The sequence below is a fragment of the Dermacentor albipictus genome, chromosome 6 (assembly GCF_038994185.2).
Source record: "Dermacentor albipictus isolate Rhodes 1998 colony chromosome 6, USDA_Dalb.pri_finalv2, whole genome shotgun sequence".
NCBI lineage: Eukaryota > Metazoa > Arthropoda > Arachnida > Ixodida > Ixodidae > Dermacentor > Dermacentor albipictus.
The window spans coordinates 82,189,120-82,214,027 of NC_091826.1; the positions used below are offsets into that span (position 1 = coordinate 82,189,120).

General features: G+C 45.8%; 2 protein-coding genes across 3 annotated transcripts in view; both read right to left on the bottom strand.

Annotated features, from left to right (window-relative positions):
- LOC139061251 (mediator of RNA polymerase II transcription subunit 28-like) overlaps positions 1–24,908 on the bottom strand; it is a 97,590-nt gene that overhangs the window by 28,148 nt on the left and 44,534 nt on the right. The gene's annotated exons all lie outside the window — the stretch shown is intronic.
- LOC139061249 (phosphate-regulating neutral endopeptidase PHEX-like) lies at positions 4,486–13,579 on the bottom strand. The gene is made up of 4 exons (XM_070540956.1): positions 13,505–13,579; positions 10,383–10,528; positions 8,889–10,290; positions 4,486–6,544 (listed from the first exon to the last, which is right to left on the bottom strand). The coding sequence occupies exons 3-4, from the start codon at positions 10,127–10,129 to the stop codon at positions 4,687–4,689; spliced, it is 3,099 nt and encodes a 1,032-aa protein (XP_070397057.1). The 5' UTR covers positions 10,130–10,290; positions 10,383–10,528; positions 13,505–13,579; the 3' UTR covers positions 4,486–4,686.

The window sequence follows — 24,908 nt, forward strand, 5'->3', positions numbered from 1 at the left end:
AACTTGCGATTCGCTGATGATATTGCCTTGCTTAGTAACTCAGGGGACCAATTCTCAGGGCACCAATAACTCAGGGGACTGACCTGGAGAGGCAAAGCAGAAGAGTGGGTCTAAAAATTAATCTGCAGAAAACTAAAGTAATCTTTAACAGTCTCGGAAGAGAACAGCAATTTACAATAGGCAGCGAGGCACTGGAAGTCGTAAGGCAATACATCTACTTGAGGCAGGTAGTGACGGCGGATCCGGATCATGAGACGGAAATAATTAGGAGAATAAGAATGGGCTGGGGTGCGTTTGGCAGGCATTCTCAGATCATGAACAGCAGGTCGCCATTATCACTCAAGAGAAAAATATATAATAGCTGTGTCTTACCAGTACTCACCTACGGGGCAGAAACCTGGAGGCTTACGAAAAGAGTTCTACTCAAATTGAGGACGACACAACGAGCTTTGGAAAGAAGAATGATAGGTGTAACGTTAAGGGATAAGAAAAGAGCAGATTGGGTGAGGGAACAAACGCGGGTTAATGACTTCTTAGTTGAAATCAAGAAAAAGAAATGGGGGCAGGACATGTAGTGAGGAGGGAAGATAACCAATGGTCATTAAGGGTTACGGACTGGATTCCAAGGGAAGGGAAGCGTAGCAGGGGGTGGCAGAAAGTTAGGTGCGCGAATGACATTAGGAAGTTTGCAGGGACGACATGGCCACAATTAGTAGATAACCGGGGTAGTTGGATAAGTATGGGAAAGGCCTTTGCCCTGCAGTGGGCGTAACCAGGATGATGATGATGATGATGATGATGATGATGATGATGGCGGATTTTGACGAGACCGTTCTTCGATCGACATTGTCATCGACCTAGTGTCGTCGATCTAGTGCCATCTGTAGAGCAGCAAAAATATTGGAAGCGATTATCAGTAGCACGCTTTCTGACGTGAAACGAGAAAACGAGTTTCCCATCAAGCCATCCTAGGTGCACATTTAACAATTGAACTAGGAGGGCGAGTATTTTGATGGATTGGAAACTAATTGACACAAAGGTTCTTGCTTGTACTTGCAGAAGATGGTCTAACTACCGACCACTATACATGCCGAGGCGTTCGCATGGCGGTGTTCTAAGCCCTATTCTTTTAAAACTCGTGCTTATTAGGCTGGCCGAATCGCTACCGCAAACAGTGAGTGTCTCGATCTAGACGACATCTACATCCGGGCATCAGCGGTCACTAGCCTGCAGGTTCGTTTAAGGCTACAGAAAGCAGCAACACAGGCATCTAGCTATCTTTGCACACAAGGCCTAACAATTTCGAGAGAAAAATGTGCGTTAGTCGCTTTTATTCGAAATTCGATGTCTGGTCATCTACTATACATGAATGGCCAGCCTATTTCCTACAAAAGAAATCATCGGTATTTGGGTGTCACTGTTGACAGAGCCCACTCTTCGAGCCCTCAGGTTACCCACTTAATTAGCAATTTCAACCTCTTTCACCGGAGTATTAAATTTACTGCGCACAACTCTCCTAGTCAAATCAATTTCCTCGACACGATGGTCTACATAGAAAATTGAAAACTGAGAACGACACTTTACCGGAAACCGACAATATTTAGAATAGAACAGTTATCGCCCGCGACACTGCAAGCAAGGAATTTTTGTCGGACAAGCGAAACGAATAAGAAGAATCGGCATTGAAGACAACCATTATATCCACCACCCAAATGATATTATAGCAACGCTAGCAGAAAGAAACTATCCACAAGTTCCTCTCGACGGAGCTTTTGACGTCGTGCCAAGATTGGAGAGGCAGTCAGAGTTAGCTGCTAAAAAACAGCCGACACCAGAATCTGACAGACCGCCAGCCTTTATAACAAAATAGTTTACTGTCCTCCCAAACGTAAACAACATCCTGCGAAAATGCCACCCAATATTATGAAGTAACGATCATCTGAGAAAAGCGTTTCCGCTGATACCAAGGGTTACTTATCGCCGCAACACAAACGTTAAATATATATATATATATATATATATATATATATATATATATATATATATATATATATATATATATATGTATTAGTTCACGAAAAAGACAGTTAACATCATTCCCCCGTAATAAAGGCATGTTGTCGGCCCAGGTGCAAAACCTGCAAGCACCTTCGAAGTCCCATTAAAATTAAAAGCACCGCAAATATTTAGACACACGAAGTGAAAACTATCTTTACTTGTAAAAGGTCGGATGTGATTTATATGCTTGAATGATCCTTCTGAAAGAAACAATATACCGGTGGAACGGGGCAATCAGTAAATTTCATGTTAACGCACATCGCGCGGACACAGGTATAACGCTTCCCAAAGCCGTCGCCGAGCATTTCAACCAAGTAAGGTCATAGCTTTGATGAAATTGGTGACAGGATTTATATTTTGCGGGCTTCTTTTTCTTTTATACAAACAAAAAGAAGGATAGCCACGCAAAAAGATCGCGTGCCGCAAACAATGAACGACTTTAGTCAGCGGCACCTATCGCGTCAAGGCCATTAAAGGAGGGTAAGTTTCGCTTTTGGAGTTCATGTTCACCGTGGTCATGTTCTCTGTAGCTAGATAGCTAGATACAGCGGCCGCCGCTAGGTGCCGCGACCAGCCATCCTGCAATTGAACCGCGCAGAAAATCGCGTGCTCAGATTGTTTTCGGTGGTTGACGTGGCTGCAGGTGTGTGGGCGTGGCTGCAGGTGAGTGGGCGTGGCGACGCGCACGAAATGTCTGGCGCTGTTCTGACCCCACGCCCGGAAATGTGTAGGGCCAGCAGCGAACGTTTTGTTTTCGAGCACTCAGCCTACGCTTGCCGACGACTGTTCTGCGACAAATGCCTGATAATTTACCTGCTCCCGATACGCGTGGAAGTCTTGTAAACATTATCGTACGGTTGTTGCAATCACTCGGAGTGGCGCAGCGTTTCGTGAAACAATGCGCCCTCGTGTGCAGTTGCGCTTTTGAAGGCGTTACCAGCGCATACCAAGGAATATTTTTCAGCCCACGCTTATACAAAAGCGCGAGTCGCAGGTGACGTTTACGTTCAGTGCGTTGGTGGCCTTGTCAGACTTGTCAAAACATGTTCAAAGACACATTCACAAATATAAGTTCAAGGCTGTATTTTGGCACTCTTACCAGCACGGAGTATATTCCAGTGTATAACACACACGGATAAGAGCCCCACGAGGCGCCGTTTACGCGTCGAATCGCTTTAAAATTGATTGCCGCAGGAAGGTCTCCGTGCATATACGCAGAGCCGAAATGCAACAAAGTAGTAGCGTAAAACCTACCTTGCACTCTAATGGCGCGTCACAGTCTTCTCAACAGTGCGTCGGGGCTGTGCGTTTTTTACGTTTAACAAAAGCAAACCACGACCCACGACAGAAAAAAAGATATAACATTTTTAGTCCCAAAGGAACAGGCCCTAGTTCGGACCTGCTGGTGAGTTTATGCCTGCCTACCTGGCACGTTCTTTAGCTTCGCTCTGCAGGCAAAAAAAAAAAAAGAATTGCGTGCTGCAGCATGGATCCACTGGGCGCACCGACTGCACAGAGACGTCTTTACTATCATTCATTCTATAGCCTGTTGTGCTATGGTTAGCTAAAGCGGCTGCAAGTGAAGCAGACGATGAAGCGCCTTCCCTCAAGAGTCCAGTAATACACCAGCGGCAGCTTGATAGTGCGCGTCACTTTCTAAATTTCTCCATGCATTGAAAATGATTTCTTACAATGTGTTATGAACCCTCTAGCATTGACAAATATGTCATTATTACACTAATCAGGGTAATTAACCGACACAAACTGGACGCTTCTTCACACCACTTGCTGACAACGTACAACTCGTTTCAACCGCTCAGACAGCACTTCTTTTCTTCTTTAATCTTTCCGCATGATGGCTTCAGCACACATCTGCGATAAATGTATAATTTCCGATACGGAGCTCATGCTGTGCTATTTTTCGTCCTTTTAACGCCACTATTATGTGGCGTTAAAAGTGCGTTAAAAGTGTTAAAAGTGCTCAGCTCGCTTTTTTGATTCATGACATGCAGTCATCATAATTTGTGGTAAACACACATACAGCCAATATGTGCCAGCTGCTTTTCTTCCAAAGGTATTGACATGCACAATAAACAAGACAATATGGAGCATTTGGAGCATTGCATTATGATCACCAATTTTCGTTTGCAAAGCGAAAGAACTATGATACATAGGCAGGAAGCCTTTTCTCGCGATCTTCTGCAGCAGTGGAAACTTGAAATTCTGAAGTTTGTCAGAAATGTATGCCGCATACTGACAAATGTGATGCCATTAGTATTAGTATTATATTGTAAATTAGTAGTAGTATAGTAATATAATATAATAAATATATAGTATAGTATAATAAGTATAGTAATATAATATAATATAATATATACTACATTAGTAGTAGTATATATTATAAATGTGATGCCATTAGTATTAGTAAAAGCGAAAATAATGTCCCTTTAATACCGTTTGAACGGATATAAAAAAAATAGCGCGTCTCACACACCTATGAACAGGAAAGCGGAAAACAAAAGACAAAACAATTTAAAAGCAATATAAACGGTGATTGATCTGGGCCTAGGTGACAAGTGTCCGTGCTGCGTCATGGGATCTTCGACAGATGCAGACCGCGTCGCTCTCTCACAGGCCGTCTTTGCCGTCCCGGTTCCACACGGGACAGCGCGACGCACCCAGCTGGTGGGAGCACTTGAAGGCGTCCCGGAACTCTTTCAGGTCCAGGAGTGCGAGGTTGACACGGGTGCGCGGCGGTAGGCCCAGTCGGTAGCGCAGGCGCTCCCGCACCTGCTCCTGCTCCGCCTTGGGAGCGCAAAAACCCGCTGCGTAGTTTATGAAGAACAGCCTGTCGACAGTAAGGCCGGCAGACCTGTGACCGGGCACGAATAAGGCGCCGTGCGAAAATCGCCTGAAGGCCGCCATCAGCGGCTTCAGTGCGGCATTGTCAGCCAGAATGTCGGCGAGGAAGTCGCGCACGTTGGCTGCGGAGGCATTGTCCTGGCGGACGCCGTGCTTGTAGCGCTTCAGCAGGCAATACTGGAGCGCCTGGAAGCGGTCCCGAGTCCAGCTGGACCACTGCGGGTCGTCCAGCGACGCCAGGAACAAGGCCCGAGTCACGTCGGCAGCCAGCAAGGGGAACAGCGTGGAAGGGTAGTTGGACCGCGTCACCAGCGACGCGGCGGCCACTGTGCTCGAAGTCAGGTATAGCCTGAGCGCTGACTCCGGCGACCGGGTCCAAGGCACGTCGAGATTAGTGAAGCGTTCACTGAAGCGAGCGTCGTAGTTCGCGCCGTCGGCTCTTGACATCCAGTACTTCCGCAAGCTCTTGCTTAGGAGCTCGCCGTAGTAGCGCACAGGGTTTTCGGGACCGGAGTTGGTGGCCTTTACCGTTGCATAGTAGTGTTCGACTTCTTCCTCGAGCTCTTGGCCAGCCAGGTAACCTACATGCAGGGACTTGAGACGCTTGATGGCGTCCGCGGTGTCTACGCTCTGCATCCAGGTGGTCCCCGCTCGGAAGGTGTGTTCCAGCGACGAGACCATGCTTTTGATCGTCGAGGTCCATTGGCGGTCAAGGTCGGTGGTCCTGGCCAGGATGTCACGCAGCATCAACCGAACACCGTGCGGGAACAACCGCTCGACCAGGTGGAAGCAGCTCTGGGTCCTCGGATTCAGGCCGTGCTGAAAACTCGGGTAGCCCACGCGTAGGAGGTCCTGCGGAATCGACTCCTGCGGCAGCAGCGGGGCTACGAGTGCAACCATCCGGACGCCGAAGAAGTTTAGGATCGTCTGCGGACTGGTCGCCCGAAGAATCTCGTAGAGTTTGCTGGCGTACACGGGGTTGAGAACCACCACTTCGCCATCGTCTCTGGAGCGGAGATGCGAGAGGTAGGCGTCCACACGGAATTTCGGCATGCGTGGGAACTTCTTCACAGGGTAGGTGACGTCCTTCTTCCAGGCTGCCTTGTTGAAAGGCTGTGACGCTTCAAGAAGCTGAGCCTCGAAGCGCGCGACGTCCTCGGCCAAGTCCTTGCTGCCGGGAAGCGCCTTCCAGAGGGTGAGCACCTGCCGAAGTATCTCGCTGTATGGCAGAGACTCGTTGTTCTTCTGGATCTCGTACTGCACAAACAGGAAATTCCTTGGCGCGTCCAAGTGCAGATCGTACGAGCGAGTTTCCAGCGACTTCCGCAGTGAGACAAACACGATAGGAAAGATGGCGAGTTGCCGGTCAATGCGCTTAAGCACACTGTCGAGCCGGAAAGGCTGCTGTGGTTGCGCGGGCGGTGGCTCGGAGTAGGGCCAGTCATCTAGGCCTGTTTCCCGAAGCAAGCCTCTTATGCCGTCCCATTGTGTCACGTCCTTGGCAGCCGTGTTGTTGAGACAGGAACTCAGCAGGAGCCTGGAGTGATCCAGGAAGCTCTGCTCAACGTGCTCGGGTCCTGCCGTACCCGCTGCTGGCATGGTGTGCATGCGTTCCTGGAGATACCTGGAAAACGTTGTAATCGAAAATGCTCGTAGCCTGCTCGTAGCTTTTGACAGGCGGTTGCTCCATCTGAAATGATTTTCTTTGATGTGGACGCATCGAAGTCCCGTCGCCCTTCGCTTCATCGGTTTGCACTACTGTCGCGAACACCTCACTAAAGCGTGTTTCATAACTTTTGCTCTTTCGTTGAAATAGCGTGTTGAGATAGCATGCGAATTTTTTTGTAGATAATGTGTATTGTTATTAGGTTGCTAAAATTTGCTACCTGGTAGCTTGACAAATAAGCAAGTATTTGGGTCACCTTACACTACTTCAATTGCCCAGAACAGGCTGACCAGGTCGCTTGGAGCTGTAATTAAATTCCTTCTCAAAACAAACCAAACTGCGCACCACCATTGTTACTAGACTATCAAGAAACTAGTGGAAAATTCCGTCAGAGAAACCCACGTGGAAATTTTCCCCTGCGAGATTCAAAGTGAACCCGATCATACCCTCATATTATGGCTGGGTGACTGTTCGATTAAGCTGAGAAATATTTGTTAATCGTCTAATTGTGACAGATAGCACCGTTCCACCTTGCCTTAATATTTCTGCGAAGCAGATACTACTTTCAATTCTGTAGTTCTGTCACGTACACTAAACTGAATGATTAAATGTCTATTAGTGAATCTTAAGGTAGCTAACCGGACATTTCATTCCGACGTGCAAGTAATGCTTGCCTCAGCAGGTAATCTTTCTCGAGAGAAATAGCTTTCTACATATACTGTGTGTGTCAGCTAACATAAGCCAAGCTGAATACGAAAAAAGAAAATTTAGGAATCACGGAGCACAATAAGATTTTAAGAGCTACGGTGTTCGGTCGTCAGACCTCTGACGACCGAACACCGTACGTCTTGAAATCGTATCTTGCTCCGTGCTGTATGAATATTTCTTTTTTGGTTTACCAGTACCCCTATCTCGTTAATCTATAATCTTGTGGCAGGTGACTTCTTATGCCCACATATCTTCTAATTCCATCTCAATGCCTAGCTCCGACTACGCTTCCCCTATTGGTACCCGTTCTTGCTCTAGGAGACCACCAGTTATGTGTTTATACGCATTTCATGTCCTGCCATACTCAATTTCTTCCAACCAGTGTTTTCTCTCTAATCCTCACAACTGTCTTTCTGTCACTTAACGCTACCCAATCGCTCTTTGCGCGGTTCTCGATTTTCTCAAACTTGTGTGTCAACCGCGAAGTGGCTGCCGCATATATGTTAGTACCGGTTGAATGCAATGATTGTATACTATTCGAGGATATCAGTAAGCTGCTGATAATGACTTAAGGACCAAATATAGTTCTACGTACCGCGAGCGCGCGCGCACATTACGTCATGTTGGCGAGAACAACAGCGTCCATGGTTCGAGTGATGCCTCGACCTGGTTCGACGCCCCGGCGCAGCCCGCGTATTACAGGACGCGGCCAACGCGCCCGGCGTTGAACGACGCTCGCCCGCGCGCCGATAGCGTCGGACTATAAACGCACCTTCAGCAATGCCAACCGTATAGGCTACGACTAATTTCTATTCTTCAATAAGTTTGTTTCTGGTTATCAGGGTTCCCTGTAACTTACTGGCCTATAAACATTATTGTGCGCATATATAGGAGCTGACTGCCAATCACGGATTCACCTTTTCACCAGGTTGTTCAGCATTACCTTAGTTTTCTGAATAATAATCTTACAACATACTCTATATGCTGGCTGTCTCCTCTACTTGCTCTACTTGTACAATTGCTATCGAAATAGCAATCCCTATTTAATTGCGACCAATTCTGTGCACGCTCCAAGCGCATCGCTTTTCCTGTCGAGAAGCACGAGGCTGGTTACATCACGGGAACTTGTGGCCGAACGGCGTTACTAATACATGCGCCCGCCAGTGATCCCAGTCACGGCTGCCTCTGCACAATGGTTGAAGGCTACAGCACGACCGTGTCGCCTGTAACTGGCGCCATGCCGTCATTTTTCCCTCCGTCTTCAATATGCGGTAGTCAGAATTCTCGGCTCCGAACAATTAGCTTAGTATGGCTAAACTGCGCACGAGACAGTGGTGTCTGGTGCCATGGTACCCTCACCTTCATTTCCAGTGGTGTGCCCGTGGCTGCGCTCTACTTGTGCGTACTGAACTGATTGCATTAACACGGTATGCAAATTAATTATGTGCAGGGGTGTGCTGGTATCTCTTGAGCGCGCCATCCTCATCGTCGACGCCGAGCGACACCGGGTCATGAAACGCCAGAAAACGCTGCATGTGGGGCGGCCTGTAGGTTGTACAGCAGAGCGCGGCAGTCCTGATTACGGCCGACATACCTGGTAACCTCGGTGATCACGAAGGCGCGTCCCGCTGCCCTGTACGGCAAGTGGCCGTCCAGGTCCCAGGCCGCTGAGCAGACGTAACCGTAGAAGTCAACGCATGGGTCCACGCTTAGGTTCAGTTTCTCGTCCACCAGCCGGCTCTGCCAGCGGCAGGCGTCGGTGTCGCACTCGAAGTCGTTATTCGCCGCTCCACCGGGAGCTTTGGTGTCCTCGTAGTCAACCAGGGTGAAGACAGGCTTTTTAGTCGCTTTTGGCACCACACGTGGTGTGGGCGGGTGTTTCACCACATGCTTCCGAATCAGCTCGTCGCCAACCCTGGCGTTCCTATCGGAGCCTTCGGGTGGGTGCATGCGTCTGGTGACGACGTTGCCGCCGTTGCCGACGTTGCCGACGTTGCCTGGATTGTCCTTCTTCGGAAACCAGCTGACGACCATGATCGTCAGAAAAGACGCGAGCAGCAGTGAAAGCACCACGATCACAGCACACTGCTTCCCCAAGTGCTTAACATCGAATTCCCTTCCTATTATGTGGGAAATGGGCGAATACGTATTGCTGCCAGTGGCGGGCGGAAAATCGCCAGTCATGGCGAGGTTCTCCTCGACGCCCTCTCCTGCGTACGGGGTCTCCCCGCCATCCCATATGCCTCCAGTGGGAGTGAAGGCACCCACTGATGCTACTGTGGTCATGGCCGACGAGCTGTCGCCCGCGGAGGGTGGCCAACGATCGTAATCCTGGTCTGGAAAGTGATCTACTGGTTCCGCAGTCGGATAGTTGCGTGACCAGCCAGTCTCCCGAGCCGCCGTGCTAGTTGCCGTTGCGTTCCACTGTGGTCTATCTCTGGCTGTAGTCGTGGCGAAAGGAGTCTCCGGCTCTGCCGTTCTGGTCGATGTGGCTCTGGCTCCTACATTTCTCGGCGCGGGCGTGTTGAGACGTGGTGTTCTGTTCATCCCGCGTCTTCTGCTCGCCGCTGCTCCGCTATTTGCAACTCTCGCGCCGGCGTCCTGGGCTGGAGCGGATCTGACAAATGCAGGCCTGGCGCCTCTCCTTCTGACCGGTTGCTCTGCCGCAGTGGCCTCCTCTTGCTCCTGGCCTTGTTCGCTATCGTCGCTGGGTATTCGCTCCTGTTCGGGAAAACGCCGGGTGTTGGGGAACAGCGCGTCTTCAAGAGACCTGCTGGGCATCCGCAGATTTGGTCGCAAGTATGAAAAGGGCCGGTTTGTCGCCCGGTGGTCCATTGTTCACGCCAAGTGGGCCCCTCCGATTCGAAGCGTTGCGCCGAGACACGGCCGCGTATCCGAGTAGCGGAAAGCTGACGGTGCGGTGGGCGACGGACGAACCCTGTCGGCAAACTGGGATCACGAGACCAGAATCGGACGAGCGACCTGCGCTCCTCCTCCTGAAACGAGCGAAAAGATATTGAGGAAACCAGGAGGAATTCGGAATGGTTCGGATGCTATGAATGAACCTTCCGCCAGTGGGAAGGAGTACCTTGCAAATCTGGGCGACTTGTCAGTGGAGTCGCGAGACGAAAGCCGAAGCTGAAGGTCGCTGCCTTTGCCAGCTGCAAGGCGAGAAGAATCGCCCGTGCTGCCAGTGACGATGATGATGATGATTCCTCAAAACGCGGCGCGTACCTACAATGGCGGATGGGCTAAGAATGTGGTGGCTGTATAAACAGGTAATGAATTCAGAAAAAAAAATGTATTGAAAAGGTAAGACTGAAAATACGTGTAATGGAGAAGTACGACCAAATGGGGACGAGCGACTACATTTTAAAACAAATAGAAAGAAGATTCTTTGAAGAATGTTGATTGGAAGGAATTTAGAAAATTTGCAATGCCATTAGAAGGGGAGGTGACAAATAGCATGATATACGTTTTGTTGCTACAATAAAATCACGAATAGCGCCAAACAAGTTTGTAAGGCTAAAACCCACTGTCAAGGCCCAGAAAAAGAGTAAAACTCCAGCACTTAAACTCGAGCTTAGTTTATCAGTGTGTGCGAATTGCAGTCGCTGAAACCGAATGAAATACGAATTGAATATCGTCATGAGAGAATCGACTCGAATGTCAAATATTTATCCATCATCTTGCGAATAATGTACAGCTTTCTCACTATCACTATCAACGCCATTTCAGATCCTGGTATTTTCAACACTAAAAAATGTCTACACATTACATAGCATGCTTTGTAAAAGCACCCAGGCAGCATTAGCAACAAATAATTGAGCAGTTTGTCCGGAAATTCAGGCTCCTTGGAGCATAGATGGTGTTACGGTTCACTGTTTGCGGTGATGAAGAAAACGGACTCCAAGCGCCTGAGACACGGCGTGCCTAATCATCACGCTCGTCAACGTGAAAATACTTGTCCATCGGGTGTGTGCGACGGGATTATGCACCAGTGCAAATCTTACTCTCTACTGTCCTCCGCTCAACCCCTCTACGCCAGTGAGTGGTTTTTCTCCGAATTCCTGAGTGTGAACTGACCAATGTGCTGATACGGCCCTCTACCAGAAAGCAAGAGAGAAAGCGGCTGCCCTGATGGTGTAAGGCATGGTGTGCGCTAACCCGTAACGATGAATTAAACGTCTGTTATTTGTTTTTACATCATCTCGTTTTCCCGGCCAGACCCTGTCCGATGGTCACTCTGGTTCTCGGTCCAAGGAGACGCTGTCGAAGGTCGCCGAAACCCCGCTCCCGTAGCAACTGGAGGTACCAGCTCGTAACAATTGGTGGCAGCCGTAACGGTGGTCATGTGTTGTTACATACATTTAAGAAATGCAGCCTTATAGGCGAAATAATAAGTGTGTGCCGTCTGTGGCGACAGCAAATGAAAATAAAAGTGCTGTTTAGTTCGAATGGTCACGGGAATGGGTGCCACCATAGTTTAGAGTATGTTGTAGTGAGAGACCTTCGTGTTTATTCCGATGAAACGACACATTTTCTGTACCTACATATAGTGCCAAACAATACTCACTGCGGAATAATGCGTCTAACCGGCATTTTATGGCGAGTGATCGTGTTTAGCCGGAAAAGTTTGATTGTTGGTGCCACACAGCCTATATATAATACAGTGTTCACTCCCCTGTTATCTAAACTGTAAATGGTACGAAGGTTATCGCATTTTTGCTTCATTTTCATGCTTAATCGCGCACAGGGAAAGAAATACATTATTTAGAAACTACTCGAAACATAGTCGGATTTTAATAACGAATACTCGTCTCGAAGAACGAATCAAATAGAACAATACTCAATTCGTTATCCGAAATTTTCGAACATTCGCATACCCCTACTATGTTATTACGTGGAGCTTCTAGAAGTATTTTTCTTTGTAAATTTTAAACCGGTGGCAAATTTAACAATTATGATCAACAGATTGAATTTCCACATAGAATTGGCATAGGAGGAATATCTCGGAACCAGACCTACGTAAATATTCGTTTAGAATGGAACACCCTCTATTTGTCTCGATGAGAACCAGTGATTTTTAGTCAAACCTGAGACACTAATTCTCTCATAGTCGTTATTGATCGTCTGATGGAATCGCCACGTATTTAAAATTTGCGGTACCTAATCGTTGAAATGTAAGCCGATACTGGAAGGATATAAATTATTGGTGCATTCAGGGATGCTTGCGCTAATGAATCGGCCATTTCGTTGAAATACAACCCTCAATGAACCGGTACTGCTAATATTATATTAGGATTTAGCTGCGTGGAAGGTAATGATAGAAATGCTTTTAATACTGCTGAATTGCATGAAATTACTTGCTTTAGTTTTTTCCTATTGTGAAAGGAATTCTTGATCCAAGGGAATAGGAAGTGTGTGCACTCAGCGAAATTAGCCAAGTGAAAATGTAAGCAGCGTATTTTATTTTATTTTCGGTTGTTGATTTCGATTCCTTCAAACGCGGCAGGTACCCACGATTGGGACAAAAAGAATGTCTCGCAAGAAATAAAAAATTTAAACAAACAAACAAACAAGCAAAACAATCGTTTCTCGGGGTATTATGCCAAAATGTAGAAAGCAAATCTTTTGCCGTGGTTTCGATGCCTCGTACTTGTGCAGTGGCTTATGAGGGACGCTGTCGTAGAGGTCTGCGTATTAGTTTCAGCCACGTGAAGCTAATTAGCCTACGCCTACATACACGCGTGTTCTTGCAAGTCGCCTTCATTGAAATGCGGTTTCTACGGCTGGTAATGGAACGCCTAACTACTCATACTCAGAGGTTGAACGCCATTGCCACTGAGGTACCATGGTAGTTGAGAAATCTATCTATCTATCTATCTATCTATCTATCTATCTATCTATCTATCTATCTATCTATCTATCTATCTATCTATCTATCTATCTATCTATCTATCTATCTATCTATCTATCTATCTATCTATCTATCTATCTATCTATCTATCTATCTATCTATCTATCTATCTATCTATCTATCTATCTATCTATCTATCTATCTATCTATCTATCTATCTATCTATCTATCTATCTATCTATCTATCTATCTATCTATCTATCCGCCAACTTGAATCCCTTGTATAAGTACTTGGGCTAATAGGTAGCGCATCAAGCTGTTGTGTTAAGGGAATAGAATTCGAAACCAACCATTGAAGCAACTTGGTCCACTTTGGTCCTGCTACTCAGTGAACTTCTTTGATGCCAGCTTGGCAACTGGCAACAATGGGGGAGCTGGGTGTGTGCCATTCTTTAATGAACTTCTTTGAGGCCAAGTGCGGTCACTGGATGTGTGCTAGTGGGTACGTTCCTCTCTTCAGTGAACCTCCTTGAAGCCAAATTGAATCACTGGGTACGTACCGCTGGGGACGTGCCGGCCTTAACTGACAAAAAAAAACATTATAAATTAATCCACTGTCGGACGGAACGAAACTCACGTCATGTAGATTCAGGCAATCTTCTCTGAGTACATATTCACACACGCACCACACGCTGACTTCGCGGCGGTGCCGTTAGATGACGCAGCGTGTGAAGCAAAGGAAAGCGTGAGAGGAACCATGGCTACATGCGCGCATAATTTTGCAGGATTTCAAGGATTCTAGAGCGCACATTTTTTTTTAAATTATAGGTGCGTTAAAATGTACCTGCACGTTACAATCGTAACCAATTCCAGTCAAAATCAAGAACGAAACCGTTTCCTAGTAAAAAAAAGAAGGTAAAAAACGCTCAATGCAAGGCAGCAGGCCACACAGCAATCAAATTCAAATTTACCAGACAATATGCTGGAAGGTCCGCTGGGCTAAAAGCCGTAAAAACGGCTTGACGGGGCGCAGGTAACCGTTACATGGCAGCGGCTATACAAAGTGCAGAGGAAAAGTACTAAGATACACTGTTACAAAAAATGAAAAAGATGCAGATCACAATGCATAATATAACATTCATAAATCACACAAATACATTTGAAATACGATGCACATGAAAATGCATATGCAAATTTCGACACAAAGTACCGCATATTTACACTCACACAAACACTCTAAATATGCTGCAAAAAATAATGTTTTTAATAACCGATTTGCAAGCAGCATATATGTTATATATAGTAGATATTTTAAGATACTGAATCTTTTACTAGCAAACAATAGAACAAAAGAAAGCACGTAACTGTTTTTTACTGCAACTGGTTGTGTTTTCATACGTGTTTAGTGTTGTTGGGACGTTGTATGCCAAAGTTTGATATTTATAAGTTGTGCGAAATCGCGGTATAGACCATATATGGGTGTTTCTTGTAGGTACTGTAATAACACGACGCTCAAGACATGATAAGGCTGTAATAAAGTCCGAGAGTTCTCTGTTTGAAAAGTAGAGTGTGTTCAACAAGCGGTATGAGTAAATATTGTCTACCCGAACGATACTGAACATTTCAAATGATTTGCGTGTGTTTCCCAGACGTTCAATGTTTCCAACGTAGCGAATTATCCTTTTTTGTAGAACAAGAATTTTATTTATGTTTCTTTTTGTTGTTGTGCCCCAAATCAACGTACAATAATTTAGATGTGAGTTAAATAATGCGTGATATATTTGAAGTTTGGCCTTCAGTGGCAGCAGACTACGGCAGCGAGATACGACTCCTGTTACAGATGAGATTTTCCTACATAGGTAATTAACGTGAGCATCCCAACTTAAGTTCGATGAAAAGTAAACCCCAAGTATTTTATGCGTATCAACAATATCTATTTGCTGTGAATCAAGAATTAACGGCTGGTGAGTAGGTACTATTTTATTTTTAGCATGAAATATTACAGCTTTAGTTTTATTTGGATTAATCTTTAGTCTATTGATTTTTGACCACGAGCAAATCTCCGAAAGTACGTCGTTAGCTCTGGATATTAGATGAGGCAGGTTAATGTCAGAGATAAGTATCCTTAAATCATCTGCGTATATTACGTACTTAACTGTTGTGTCCGTGTTCACGATATCGTTGATATAAACATTGAACATCAGGGGGCCCAGAATACTCCCTTGCGGTACACCGCAAGTGATAGGTAAGAATGACGAGCTACATTTATTAATGTGTACACTCTGTAATCTGTTTTGAAGATAGGATTCTAGTAAAGATAAGCAACTACCACGAATGCCATTTGATTCTAGTTTGTGCAAAAGAATACTGTGGTCAAGGGAATCAAAAGCCTTGCTGAAATCTAAAAAAATACCGAGTGTGAATTCGTTTTTTTCAATGCGATGAACTATAGCTTCTTTCAGTGTCAGCAATGCAGTTTCAGTAGACCTGCCGCTCCGAAAGCCAAATTGTGCGTCTGTTAGGACATTAAATTTATTGAAGAACCGCGTAATTCGAACAACGATAATTTTTTCTAGGCACTTAGAGAAGACAGGAAGGACAGAAATAGGTCTGTAATTACTTTCTACGTTACGATCGCCTCCCTTAAAAATGACTGATACTCTGGCTCTTTTCATAGATTCTGGAAAAACTCCAGATTCAATAATTAAGTTAAAGATATGTGCAAGAACTTCTGTGATGAAATGTATAACGTGTTTTATAGGAGAGATCTGCAAATTATCGGCATCGAGTGATTTAGTATTATTTAAGCACATAAAAGTCCGACACACTTCATTTTTATCTGTTGGATCAAGAAAGATGCTCTGCTTCATATTACCGCGTCCTGTAGCCAATTGCATATGTTCATTACATGGAGTTACTGCGTTTATGAAGTGGTTGTTGAAGTGATTTGCGAGTGATGTGCCAGTTAAATCACGACCGCCAAGTGTTAAGGATTCAGGCAGAGCATGTTTATTTTCACGGCCAATTATATTATTGATGAGCTTCCAAGTGGCGTTACATCGTTGTCGACTAGCATTTTCAAAAATACGACGATAATAGGCTTCTTTAGCACGTCTAAGTTCTGCATTTAGTCGATTTCGAAGTTTCTTAAATTCTTTCAACACTTCCATAGAGCGTGTGCGCAAGAATGAATGATAACAGATATTTTTACTTTTTATCATTTTCAGATGCTCACGGGTGACCCAAGGTTTTTTAGACTTTTTTACAGGTTTGAATGTTTTGAAAGGAAAATGTTTCGCGCAAATACGAATAAAAATTTTAATGAAATCATCATAAGCGTCATTTGCAGTTTTCTTATCCTTTACAGTGGACCAGCTTTGATTCATTATGTCGTTTTTGAATAATTCAATACTCTCAGCTGTTATTTGTTGAATAATCAGCTGCTCCTGCCGTAAACTTTTATTTAGTGGTTCATTATCGTAATTTAGAAAGACAGGACAGTGGTCACTAATATCAGATGTAATAGTACCTGCGCTGTAGACAATAGTGTCAATATTTGTCACAATAAGATCTAAAGCCGATGCTGTGGAGCATGTAATACGAGTGGGCGTCGTAATTAAGTTAGTAAATCCAGTGGAATTTAACAGGGTGTTTAGTTCGCGGGTGACATTGGTTTCTTCCATCATATTAATATTGAAATCTCCTGCAGAAACCAGGTGTAAGCTGTTATTGCAAACATATTCCAAAAAAGTTTCAAAGAACTGCAAGAAATTGGCAATACTTCCGCCTGGGGGTCGATACAGTACAGAAAACAGCTCAAGCTTACAATTAATTGTTAGTATTTCATAATCATCAGTTACTACAGTAAATTGAGGGACAATATGGCAATTCTTTTTTGTTGTAATGAGCAGGGCCACACCGCCACCTCGTTTGTTTGGACGATTTAGGGAAAATAAATTGTAACCGTCCAAATTGAATGCTTGATCATCATTTCTGCCCCAAGTTTCCGTCAACATGATAGCGCTAAAGGTTAACTGAAATTGTTCCAGAAGAATTGCGACATCATCCTTCTTGTGGTTAAGTGATCTTGTATTAATATTTAGAACTGAGTCACTTGTTTGGTGACGTGAACTAACGCACTGGGGAAGGGCAAGCTCCAGATAATCCATATCAGGAAGAAAAAAAAAGTTACTATAAATACAGTCAAGCACGTTACTCTAATTCAACAACCGCCCTGCCTTACAGAAATCTTATCGATGTCGCGCTCGCTTGGTATGTGCACAACAGGTGTTGCATCTGACTGTCTAGCGTATATCTTTCCGTTAAAGGACCACACTGATTTCCATTTCATTTCATATTTCTTTTTCACCGCAAGTGAAAGCAGCCTTTTCAGCGTCGGGCAAAGATGCTCATTTACGTACACAGGCGGCGAAGAAGGTGTTGAGCTGCTTATGCCCAAGTCTGCATTAGTGAGGCGTGCCTTTTTGGCTTTTCTCAGTACATTATCGCGCTGTACACGAGACTTGAACTGAACAACAATGTGGCTTTTGTTGTCTATTCTACTTGGTACGCGGTGACATGCTTCCATGTCACTTCTAGCAATCGGCTCACCGATGGCTGCACCAAGTTTGCACAGCAGGTCATCGACACATTCGTTTTCCTTCTTAATGACACCCTGCAGTTCCAAATTCACGTTCCTAGAGTATTGCTCACTGCTAGTTACTCGATGCTCTAGATCATTCAAAGTTTTTTAGGGTCGCGTTTTCTTGGCGCAGAGTGGCATTTACAGTTTCGAGCTGAACGTTTTTGGCGACAGCTTCGTCCAGTCTTTTCTTTAAGTCTGCGATTGTGTCATGAGCATAGTCGATACTTTTCGTCATGTTTCTTTGCTCTGTTTTTAATTCTTGTATATCATTTCTGAAATCTCTTTCTACAGTGTCGCGGAACATTTTAAGTTCCTGCTGTATTTCTTCCTTCAATTTCAGGCATTCCATCTTTACTTCCTCTTTGATTTTTGCCATAACAAATCAGTTACTGACTTTTAAAACCGAGGTATGGAAATGACAAACAAGAGAAGAGGTAGTTTAATGAATGGAAAATGTAGAGAGGTCGGCCGGATAATGGAGCATCTGGCCTGCTACTCTACGTAAGGGAAGGGGAAGAGGGGAAGAAAAAGGGTCACAATGGGGGATGATAATGGGAGGAACGAGGTGAATGACACATTACACAACTGGTATGACAGGCGTGAGTCCAGGCCCATGTCACCTAGGAAACGTGAAAGTGCACGCATTGTCTCTGTCGTCTGCCAACTCTGTGGCCACGCGCCTAGCAAGAGGTCCTCTGACAGTGGTCCATTGTGTGATTGACAAACAAACAAATACGGCAACACACACAATAGCATTGACAACTTGGTAGCAGCGGCGGAACACTGAACAGAAAAATTCGCTAGAAGAAATGCAATTCGCCTAAACACTGACCTGTACAGAAGCAGATAAATTAACACGACGTTCACAGTTCCGTCGCCACTGCCAAGTGAAGCAGCCGCTGACAGGAATGCTCCTCTTGTAGACTGTAGCTTGTCACGTGGTATGAGGCAGTAGTAGCACGCAGGCGCCCGACAGCACGCAGGCGCAGCTTGTTCCACGCCAACCTTGCGTCCGAGATGAACGGATCATCTGAAGAAAGCGACACTCGGAGGCATCGCAGGGTGAGTCCATGGTGCGTGGAATGCCCTCCCGCAGACAATGTTTGCGCGAGCCTCCGGAAGTGTCGCATTTCTAATGAAATAAATGGAATCGAAGATGACTTTCGGAGGTCGGTAAACAGCGAGAAGTAGGCGTCATCGTACTCCGATCGCAAGCAGCTGCTAAGATTCAGCTGTTTGCGTGTCTGTGTGTCTCTGTATGTCCCATAAAATTATTTGAACACAGTGCGTGTCGACTCCTGTTTCGTTACTTGATGTGCACAGTAGAATCGGCAGCACGTTATTCTTTTTTTTCATATCTTGGCAGTAATATAATTGCTTTAGAATTGGTGGCGCGGGATTAAAAAAAACATTATGGGGTTTTACGTGCCAAAAGAACTTTCTGATTATGAGGCATGCCGTAGTGGAGGACTCCGGAAATTTTGACTACCTGGGGTTCTTTAACGTGCACCTAAATCTAAGTACACGGGTGTTTTCGCATTTCGCCCCCATCGAAATGCGGCCGCCGTGCCCGGGATTCGATCCCGCGACCTCGTGCTCAGCAGCCCAACACCATAGCCACTGAGCAACCCCGGCGGGTGGCGCGGGATAATCGCGCAAATACGGGTACCTGACCCGCTTTGGCGGTTGTACTACGGTGTGTCGTTACATTACTTCAATGCTAATCGTAATGACGTCGACATCCATCGTGAAATGGGTTCTGCTGGATTTTCTTTTTTTTTTTACTGCACTTATCTGCTGGATCGGCCCAAGAAAGAGCCTAAAGAAACACATTGTAGAAAGAGACTTGCCTGATACGGAAAAGTGGGGGTAACTCACCAAGAAAGACTGTCTTCAGAAATCCCGAGCGCGATTTGAACCCCTGACCAGGCCACTTTGAACCCGACGCGCTAGCACGCTGTCGCACCTTTCTTTTTTAGGCTACCACGCTAGTTTTCTTTTAATAACGCAGCTTTCTTTTCGTAACCTCCAGGGTTTGGTTTGGCTGCCACTGTGTGTTGTTCAGCACCAGACAAAAAAAAAAACATGCAGACCCAACGTACAAATTGGCATCAATGTGAGAAAAAAAGAATAAGGGGTGAAATGCAGGAAGGTTAATCAGATTTGCTGTCCGGTTGGCTTCTCTGCACAAAAGTGAAGAGGTAGAAAGTAATAAAAATAAGTAGAAATGAGATGAAGAATAACAATAAGAAGGAATAAGTAGGTACGAATAGAATTTGTTCTCACAAGCATGAGGAAGGCAACTGGCCACGACAACAGTCATTGAGTCCTGATGCTTTAGAACTACTCGGGTTAACGTCGACTGTGACCAAGGTACAATAATGTTCTGTCCTATTAGGCGATGATTGTCAAGGTTGTCAAGTGTGGCGCAGAGCGTTTTTCTTTGTGCACGAAAACCAGTCAATTGCAGAGAAGAAGCATAATCGTCTCTCTTGTCCCACAAACTTTACATTTGTGTCTGACGGGCCATTCTGATGAAAAAGGCGCAGGCACTTGTGAAGGCTACTCCAAGCCATAGACGATAAATGAGTGTCAAGTCCCGTGGAGTCAAGCCGTGCGGAAGGCGGAGATATGAGGATCCAGCGAACAAAGGCACTAGTTTCGTAAGGCCGCCAAGTTCCACTGGGTTAATGCAAGCTCGCGTGCGAGCGCGCGAAGCTTTCCCACAACCCCAGCGCCGGCCATCGGGATGGCACCGTAATATGCACTGTCAAGGGCAGATCAAGAGGCTGCATTGGATTCGGTCATCTTTTACCAAATCACCATAACTTGGCAACAATTTAACGACAACGTCATGTCTTCTCTCAACTGCCTCATGGCAAATTTCTCTCGTGTCCGTGACAAGTTGTTCGTGGGGTGCATGGCGTCATGCAGAGAACAAACTGTGAAAGGACGTGGGGGTGTCACCTGGAGTTCTAGCTGCGCCTTGGCAAGGCCAAATCAAAACGCGCTAAGCGTCTCAACGCGCTTGCATGCCTGCGAGGAGTTCATAACTCGAAGGACCGCTCAGCGGCGTTAATTGGACGTGAATGCCTTCGCAGTGACAACTCATAAGAAGTGCTTAGGTGCCCTCGGATTTTTTATTAGGGTCACATATACATAACTGAAACCCACTCAACTGAGAAGCCGTTTAGCTTCTGTGTATATGAAACCTATAGATATGCAGACTTTGTGCCCTGGTAATTTACATTCACGCATTCCCCTTCGCAGAACTTTTTGAATCTGATTGAATGTTGGATAGCGCATTTGGTGAGGTAAAGCAGGTATTCGTAAAGGTAAAGCGGGCATGACACAACGAATTGAGTATATGCTATTAACAACTTGAATTTCATGACGAACATAAATAGTTGCAGAATACTGAAAGTCATTATTTTGTATTTTCGTTTCCTTTCTTCTGCTCTACCGGGATGGTAATAATGAACACGTAGACGTTGAGAGTTTTCCGCGAAGCTTTTGTACTTATGGTCGTATGAATACAACCTAATAGCGCCAGCTTCGATGTCATCTTCCGACTTTTGTTGAACAACACGAACAATAGCTTCAAAAAGAAAAGAAATAGAAAGAAAGGAATACAAAGATAGGAAAAATAGAAAGAAAGAAGTAAGGAAAGGAAGGAAGAAAGAAGCGTTTTCAAGAACGTGGAATCAAAGACCCTCCAGTGAAAATGTTTATCTCTAAGGAAGAAAATTTGGATGCCCCACCCTCAACTAGCTCTGTAATTGCGACAATCAGCAATTTGGCTACGCATGGCTGATGCTAACTCGAAAGTAACAGCTTTCTCAGCGTACCGCTAAAACGTAACGGTTATTCACGAAACCGCAAAAGCACTTACATGGTAAGCGCACGAGACGTGTTGCTCCCCACATTATTGTTGATTCATATTGGGAGGGTAATTTCGGATAATTGTCGCGCTCAGTCTAACCGCAAATGTGTTGTTTTAGAATCAAGAAAACTCGGCGATAATCACACTACATATTCTCAACCCACGGGAATTTCTCGCCATCGAGATAGCGTGTTGCTGCCGCTCCTGAGCTTTTCAATGCGTGACGAGAGCTAGACTAACTCGCACATTATATCTCGTAACTCATCAACAGTTAGACGGAACCATACCCGCAAGTTATTACTGAACGTTAAACGCTATACGCGCAAGGGTGGCAGCCCTGGAGTGGATTATCACCCAATTTCCGACGTTACGTCTGAACGACTGAGATTACAGAGCTGCGAGAAATGACGCAGTACGCCACACTTGATGAGGTAAGGAGTCCGCAATGTTTCCTCACCGTCAGCAATTGCAATGCCACTGTAATTTCAGTATCCTTTATTGCGAAAAAGAAAATAGCAACGTGGTCCACTGCCTCTCAAAGTAGCCCGCCCATCTACTATACGTGACGAGACAATCAGACGCGTTCTTGCGCAATGGGAGCTTAATCGGTGCGAAATTAAGACGCGGACGATGAGGCCTGGTCAGAGGGCGCCGTAAATTGCCTTCTGCCTCTTCGAAGGTCATCGGAAGCTTCGAACCAGCGGCGAGCAGGGCTACAGCAGACGACACAATTAGAGGACTTCGTTGAAGGCGAGACCTTCGGGGGAGTCAGCCACTCCTCAGTTTCCTCACGACCACGCGTAATGCGGCGTGACGCGTGCGATTAAATCGTCATCGCGCGTAATTCTGCCACGGAAAGTTGCACTCCGTCAGTCACGTGGCAAGCCATACAGCGACGCGCGTTCTCGAGCACAAGGAGCCTGAAAATGAATGCAGAATGTTTAGAGACAGCTGGCCGGCGTGTCGCAGCTCCTTGTCGAAAATGAGCGGAACATGCCGATCGGGACCAGTCGCTGCCCGAGCACCGAATGAGACAGGCGGAGTCCGCTTACTACCACCCCACAGCGTGGACTTAAATCTCAATATTGAAATACAACAGCAATCCAATATTACCAGCCCATATCACTGTCCCAGGGGCAGGATGGCTCTGCTGTCCTGTCAAACTCAATTTCTTCTTCTTCTTGATGTCAACTAGAGCATCGCCAACCAGTATTTTCTCTCTAATCCTCACAGCTGCATTTCTTTTAACGTTACACCATCGCTCTTCGATCGGTTCACAACTTTTTTTTTCTGAAGCTTGTTTGTTAATTACGAATTTAACCCCCCCCCCCCCTCCTTTACCTTCAGGATCCGCCCGTGGCCGACACTAAAGTAATGCTTCCCCAAAGCCCTTGATATCGCGCTGGTGGAAGAAGTTGTATACTTGCGCATATCATACTGAGAACAATTAACAAAACAGTACAGTTTTCGAAGAAGGCCAACGAACCACAGACGAAGCGAGCAACCGTCAAGGCCAATGACTTCGAAAGCTTCAATCTCGCAATTTGCCACACAAGCCGTTGGTGCTTTCCCACGACATGAAACGTTTTGCATCGTCATCAGCGGCGTGCCTGAAAGATCGACTACATGGAAGCAGCCTCCACGCGTCGGACTATCGCGATAACATCGAATGCGCCGTTGTTTGCTCATACCCACCGCGGGTTTCGTAGGGTAACGGGTCTGTCGAAACAATGGCGTTTCTGTATTCTTACGCCAGGAGATCCGCTGACAGTCGTGGGACCTGCATGCTCCGGCGGGAGCCTCTACAGTTCTTGACCTTGAGCCTTTATTCTCCGCGGAGCGCCTTGCATATCGGCACACGTGTCGCAAGTCGGACGCTCTTATAAATGGCGTCCTTTCGCGTCGTCTGCACCATCCGCGCACGCGACGCTGGCGGTGAACGTAGTACGTACGCGTAGGCGACGGTGAGCTTTTGACTACGACCATTTCTTCAAGCGCCTTAGCGATGAAAGAAGCGTCAGACAATGACGGCTAACGATTATACACCATCGGTCACGTAACGTTACGTTATGTACAAACGTCTGTGGCTCGTGGAGGTCAGATCTTATCTCGCAAGACCGCCGCGCCTCCTTGATTGGGCCTTTCTGACAATCGCGGCTAATGACTCAGGTAAAAAAAATAATGTGCGCCCCAAAGATAGCCCATATTTCGCACTTGCATCTACGTATTCCGTTCAAGCCCGTCATCTTTTGTTAAGTAGCGAGAGACATGCAATTTATTAAAAAGCGGTTGTTTGTCGCGAGACAACGGCGTCGGCACCAGCTTCTCGCGTGGCACTTTCTGGTTGGGGAAATTAACCAACGTGGTTAAGTAATTTAGAAAATAACGTAGCAGAACTTCGCTTATCATTGAGAGTAAACGCTCATCGGTGCCTTCTTGGAAAGGGCCTACGCTACAGGCGTGCCGCTATAGTTACCAAAGGCTATCTGCGTATGCAGACCCTGCTTACGCAATGGAACCCGGTTACTTAACGCAGTCAGGTACACCAGCAACATGCGCCAGCTGTTCCGTGCGAAATTTTTTGCAAAAGTGACGAAGCACACTGAGAAACAGAAAAACAAGAACTTTTCGAATAGTCTACATAAAAAACCTACAAGTTTTCTATAAAATATCAAAACTTCTTTTGAGGCTATGCACTTCTATTTTTTCTTGCAAGTGCTTGGTCTTTAGCTGGCTATTTTATGAGAGCCTTCTTAAGAGAACCTGTTTGGAAATTTGGTAGTCACCAGTCAACCTAAAGAAATTGCGAATAAATGTAGACTAAATAACTTGTCTATTAATGATTGATTGGGTGCCTAAATTGCTGTAATTTAAATGAGCAGCTTTCATTGAATACTTAAAACTGCCTCTAACGGGACCGTATATCGGGGAGAACGCCGCTAATAAAATTTCGCGTTCAAGTTTTTCTAACTAAAACACGACCAGGCACTTCGCCGCAACAGACAGACCATTTTCATAACTTGTATGTGGGCTACCTCACCTGAGTGGATGTCCAAAACACGATATTATTACAACAATCACTGAACGACTTGCAAGCGACCAATACATGTTGCTCACCGTATACAAAGTAAGTTTGCGTACCCCACTTACATAATAAGAGAAGAAAGTCACACAAACGGAAGTCTTGTACACGGCTATATAAACATGTTGGCTGACATATTCTGCC